Raw genomic sequence first — 6,347 nt, forward strand, 5'->3', positions numbered from 1 at the left:
AAAGTAGAATAGAAGAAGAGTAACCTTTATTTTCTTGCTTCACTCTTTTCCAACTCAACATTTATCCGACATGTTATCATTAAGATATCACGATTGTACTCATCCGTCTTTTCGCAAAAGGAACACTACCTCTCTTTTCCATAAAATAAACCGTTTTACCAAACTAAATGTGAATGATAATATTCATACGTGTTTTATGTCCTAATAGAGTTTGGGGAAATATATTTCACTCGGATTGAACCCGCAAAAAAGAAGAATTGAACAGTTTTTTTATTACTCGAATGGTAGGAACATTTTACGATAAATATATTGCCAGATCATTTTTAAACCCGCCCATATGCGCTCAGGCTCAGTTCTGCCTGTAGGCAATAAATCGCGCGAGGTGGCGCAGCGGCTGGGTGCGGGCATGGTCGAACCGGTCTAGCTCTGCCTCGGCGCTCGCCACAAGCTCGGCGGCGTATGCGCGCGCCCCGTCCACGCCCATCAGCTTCGGGTACGTCGCCTTGTCGGTCGCCAGGTCCTTCCCGGCCGTCTTCCCCAGCTGCTCGGACGTTTGCGTCACGTCCAGCACGTCGTCGACCACCTGGAACAGCAGCCCGACGTAACGCGCGTACCGCCGGATGCTCTCGACATCTTCTTCGCCGGCTCCGCCGACGATGGCTCCGCACACCGCCGCGGCTTCCAGGAGCCGCGCCGTCTTGTGTATGTGGATGTACTCCAGCGTGGCCAGGCCGACGTCCGCGCCCTCGCTGGCCAGGTCCACCACCTCCCCCGCCGCGAGCCCACCCGTGCCCACGGCGTTGGCGAGCTCCGCCACGGCGCGGAGCGCGCGGTCGGCCGGCACGCCGTGCTCCACGCAGCCCCGGGCGATGTGCTCGAACGAGAGGGACAGGAGCGCGTCTCCCGCGAGGAGCGCGGTGCTTACTCCGAAGGCGACGTGGTTCGTGGGGCATCCGCGCCGGAGGTCGTCGTCGTCCATGCACGGGAGGTCGTCGTGGATGAGCGACATGGTGTGGACCATCTCGACGGCGCAGGCCACTGGCGTGGCGGCAGCCTCGTCGCCGCCCACCATCTCGCAAGCGGCGATTGCGAGCATGGGGCGCACGCGCTTGCCGCCCGCGAGGAGCGAGTAGCGCATGGACTCGCTGAGGCCCTCGGGCTGCACGAGCGGCAGAGCGCGGTCGAGCGCGTCGTTCACGGTCACGGCCTTGGACGCCATGTACCTGTCGAAGCTGAAAAGATCCTCACCCTGTGACCCGGACCCGGTGGGGTTGGTGATGGGGGTGTTGCTGGTCGGAGTCGGCACAGCGCACCGTACGCTGGTGGTGGAATGCCTAGCATGGAATTGGAGGGAAGCGTTTCTTGGAGAAAAATGGAGCTTGAGACTAGGCGACGGGGTGACATGGTGGACGAGAAAGGGCACGACCTTGGCCATTGGTGCGAGTAGAGAGCGTAAGGGGGCGTACTGAGGCAGCGGTGGAAGAAAATGTGCTGGGGATCTACTCGTGGCCGGCGTAGATTTCTGGTATATATAGGAAGTACGAGCGAGGTAAGTTCCGGTGGAAGAAATGTTGACGAGCCGTCGCACGCACAGACTTCTTCGAAAACGCTCTTCTTTCTTCAAACACATGGGGATGACCTCAGGATGGGATTGGGCTGGGTCGACCCGCTGGGTCGCTGGCCCGACCCAAAAATTGAGGGCCAATGGGTCGGGTGGGTCGGCCTCGAACAGAATTTGGGTCAACAATGCCGGCTCTGAATGAACTGTTGGGTCAGCAGGGCCGGCCCACTTTGCTATCTCATCTCTATTTCTGTCTGCCTCCCGCTCACCATCGTTCTCCATTCAGCTCGTCGTCTAACATGTTCTAGTACTTGCTCACCTCTAGGTCCAGCAGATAGCCAGCTTGCGAAGAATACGTCAATGGCTCGGCTGGTCATCCGGCAAGACGTGCGAGATCGATCCTACCTAGCTAGGCGTTGTACATATATCATAGACACGTTGATCATCCTAGCGAGCCAGCTGAACTCTAACAGCATGTACGTATGATGTAGGTATAACGCCTAGTCTCTAGAGTTGCTTGATTCGGAAAAAAATAATTTTATCCTTTTACTTTCAACTGCACATCTATTAGCACATGAGGAATATGCATAAGAGAAAGCAACATACATTACTAAAAATTTAGGTCGACCCGAAATACCCATTGGGCCAACGAGGCCACTGCCTATTTTTATATGGGTCGACCCGTGGCCTCATAAATTGGTCCTGGGGCCACAGGGGCCAGGTCCAAGGCCAGGGCCAGGTCGGCCCTTTCCCATCCCGAGGCTGACCGGCTGGGATCAAATTGACTTTTATTACGACAAAGGTGATTGGCGAACACAACGATTTTACCGGTAATGGTACCTACCGAGCCACATCTACCGTCCATTAGCTGCTTTGATATTGCTGAGTTTTTTGATATTTGTCTAATATAAAACTAATAATCTATACTTATATCTTTACCTACTAATAAAGGAAGTAAGGTTTCTCTCCAAAATTTTCATCCCTTTTAAAATTGCCACTTATTTTCAATCAAAATTACGGTTGTGCCACCGCTTTTGGTCACGGATCAATCGCTAGAAAAAATGTTTCGCTCGATCCGTACATCCTTCGCTCGGCCAAGAACTCAACCCAACCCAGTCAAGACCTTACCCGTCGCTGGTATCCGTGTGCGGCTAAGGTGCGTCGAGCGAGCAGATAAGTGGAGGACGGGAGGGACTGCGTCGGCCGGCCTCTCCTGGGCGCTACCTAACTCGGGTGGGCCTGTTGGCCGGCTGGTCCAAACGTGTCCAAACGTGCCTAGCTCGGATGGTTTACCTTTGAGAAAGCGCATGAGAGAAAAAGTCACGTTTAGTCCCACGCTTTATTACAACGAGCGTCACTGATTTATATACGCTCGTAAGTGCGTGCCACCAAGCACTTGGAAATCGGATTAGAACGGAAAGAGACCCATCTCAAAAAAAAAAAAAAAAAAAAAAAAAAAAAAAACGAAAAGTGACCGGGGAATGGCAACGGAAAGAGATAACTGGTCTCCTGCATGGAGGGCTCTAACTTTTAACTGAAGTGAGGGCTGTATGCGTGAGCTGAGCTTGCCTAACACGAGCACGCATATGCATGTAGAGGCTGAACCATGCGTGGTAATATGCATGGCCAAAGTCAAAAGACAGAGGTAAGAAGATAATCAACCAAAGGCCTCAATCATCTCATACACACACTAGAGAAGTGTCCATTGAAGAAAACATGACTTAAGACATGTTTTATTAACATTGACCAGCTTTTTAGAAAAAAGTAGCAGCACTTATGACACTAAATTAGTATGGCTGGATTTACCTTGACAAGTTCAATAACATAGTAGTTCGATGTCACATATGTTGCTACTTTTTATGAAAGAATATGGTCAAATTAAAAAATGCTTAACTTTCAAAAAAAGTACACAGAGAAGTGTCTATTGAATTCTCTACTCCGTGTTACGATTTTACTTTTTTGAATCGTAAATAATACTACAACGCATGCTAGCCTCTTTCTAATTCGGTTGTTTAAATAGTGGTAAAATTTGAATACTAATCCATATGATTTTGGGGTGCATGACAAAGAAGTGGACGACGCAATAGAATCAAGCACACCGAGGCCTGACGAAGGAGTGAACTCGTCGTGTGCATAGAGGATACAGTTTTTCTAGACTTGATGGGCAAACCTCGTAATCCTTTAAGGAACAAGTTCAGTGTCAACAAAATATTCGTTAGTGCGATGATACCTATTATTGTGTTGTATTTGTCAGATTTTTAATTGATAAATTATACCGTGTTAAATGATAAAGGTGTTTGGAGTTTAGACATGTTTAGTGAAGTTACAAAGAGCAGTGTTTCCTTTTTTCCGTTGCAACACACGGGTATTTGTGCTAGTATATATATATATAATAATAAAAGCAAAAGGGTTTCTCCTTTGGTAGTCGTCCAACTTTAAAGTATCTTTAAAATTTGAGAAAATTACCCACCTACGCCACCCATAAGTGAAAAGCGATCCGTTCCTTTTTTTTGGACGACACGATTCGTTACTTTGGTATGCCTTATGTTGTTGATTTGTGCGTGGGAGGCGTTGTCTCCCCACGGCTTCCAAGCTTGGGGACATCCTGAGGCCGAGCGTCTCACGCGACACCTTCTCCGCTTCAACCAAACATGTAGAGAGGTACCAACAGGATGGGGGCGTGGTGCCCGATGAACGGATGTTCCGGCGTGCGCCGGATCGACAAGATCGCGAAGATGTGGATGGGAGATGTGTACGGCCGACGTGCATTTGGCAATGATGTCCTACGGGAGGTGCTGCGAGGAGGTAAAATTACACATAATTATTACGTTATTTTATTCTTTGCTCATTATGCTGCAATGATAACAATTTAACAATTTATCACCCGGTGCAACGCACGGACACTTTTGCTAGTATATATATAACTAGCACACTTGCCCGTGCGTTGCTACGGTCTAACAAACTGAGACAAATAAACATATAATAATAATTTTCTCTTAGTGTTGCACAAAATGAATTTTGGATGAAGCTACCGTCCTAATTTACGAGGTTGAACTTGTCGGCCCGGCCAGATTTTACACGGGAACATGATGATAATTTGATATAATGATTGCTTGAAGATCATGATCTTTTTTTGTGACCCTAACAAAGCTAAGAACTACAATACAAATCGTTCCTGTCAAGTAATGTCAAGATTTTGCTATTGAGAGGACGGAAAAAAGATGATTATTGTAACTGAACCTGTTAATCCAAATTTTTCCTTTGTTTAATTCTGAGCGTATGACTGAAACATAAATGTTTGATTTACTCTACTACTTCCTCATATGATTCAAAAATATTATTTCCATAAAGTCTCAATAATTGGATTATCTAGAATCACAAAAAGAGCATATAGCTCAAACCTGGTCGGTAGAATTAGCTTTGGCCGCATGACCGGGACATCAGATGCCAAAGAATATCGTCGAGCTGCCTTCGCTAGTGCTCGCCATCAGCTCCGGGGCCTGAGCTTCTCATAACTTCACGTCCTGGGGCTATATGTATGGTTGCTTCTTTTGCAACCGGTCTTGGAGTGCTTCGCTCCGTGGGCAGCTGGAGTCCAGACCTAAGAGGAGACCTACTTGTAGAATCTTAGACCAAATGTGATTAGGCATAATAACCCAAATGAAGAGGCATTTGCACTTCTATTTCAGTACCACTATGAACTCTGTTCCTCAGTAGAAATATGCATGCACATGAGGACATTAATTACTGAAGAATATGCGGCCTGCAATCAATACATCGTTGTCTCTTTGTCCTTGCATATGGATTTTGCTTCCGTGCCGTTTTGCCTATCATGATTGAGAAATAATATACTCTTTCAGATTACAAGCTAGAGCTCATGCTGCAGAATAAAGATCTGATCAGCCAAAATAATATTCTTGTTCCTCATGAAATAGTGACAGTTCTAGCGGATCATCTGGGATGCCGACGTGCTGCAGCTGCTTCGTTGCCGCGGACGCGCTCACCCATGGAAGTCAGGGCGGCCGAAGGGTCAGATGCGACAAATGCCTACAACAATTCTTAAGCCATATGTGTTTCACTTGCTGGAGTTTCCTTCCGTGGTTACGACAGGATCTTAGCATCATCATCCATGTGAAGTGATTGATCGATTAGGCTGCTGTATCAAGTGGCTTGTTTGGATTGCATGTCGCTGCCGAAAAGATACTCCATACCCATCATGTCCTACACCCGACGAACTCCTGCAGCGGGCGGTGACGATCCGTCGTCGGTGGCAGTCCAGATGTTCATGCGAGCCGCGCCACCGCTCTGTGCCGATATCGGTTCCCAACTCGCCAACGAAGAGTTCGATCATTGCTAGATACTCGAGGCTCGATCCAGGTGTGGATATACGATCGTCTACATATGGCAATCATCCTTGGACCTGGTCTCTTTTTGCCCCCCTGCTCCGCGCTCCACCTGAAGCCCTTGAGCCATGCCGCTTGGCTCCCGCTCGTCCACCATTATGACCACTCAACCCCACGCCTGGAGGAGCCCCGACCCCCCGAGTGGCTTGCAGTCTCCGTTTGGTGCATGCGCGGCAATGGATGCAGATCGCAATATTGGCGCACGTTTCAGTTCCTCCTCGGGCACCCATGGAAGAAGGTCACGACGACACGGATCTGGCAGGATTTCACGCAGGGTGAGCGGTGAGCCTTCAAAAAACTATTTCGCTTGCCAAATAGCTAGAGCGAAGAAGAGATCATGTCCAGCTTGGAGGACCCGACTGACGCTTCTGACCTCTGGTGTC

The 6,347-nt window shown here is 48.6% G+C and overlaps 1 protein-coding gene across 1 annotated transcript; it reads right to left on the reverse strand.

Moving 5' to 3' along the window:
• Window positions 1-349: 349 nt before the first annotated feature.
• LOC124707791 (geranylgeranyl pyrophosphate synthase 7, chloroplastic-like) lies at window positions 350-1,435 on the reverse strand. Its single transcript, XM_047239484.1, has one exon. The coding sequence runs from the start codon at window positions 1,433-1,435 to the stop codon at window positions 350-352; it is 1,086 nt and encodes a 361-aa protein (XP_047095440.1).
• Between the last annotated feature and the right edge of the window lie 4,912 nt (window positions 1,436-6,347).

The sequence above is a fragment of the Lolium rigidum genome, chromosome 4 (assembly GCF_022539505.1).
Source record: "Lolium rigidum isolate FL_2022 chromosome 4, APGP_CSIRO_Lrig_0.1, whole genome shotgun sequence".
Classification (NCBI taxonomy): Eukaryota; Viridiplantae; Streptophyta; class Magnoliopsida; order Poales; family Poaceae; genus Lolium; species Lolium rigidum.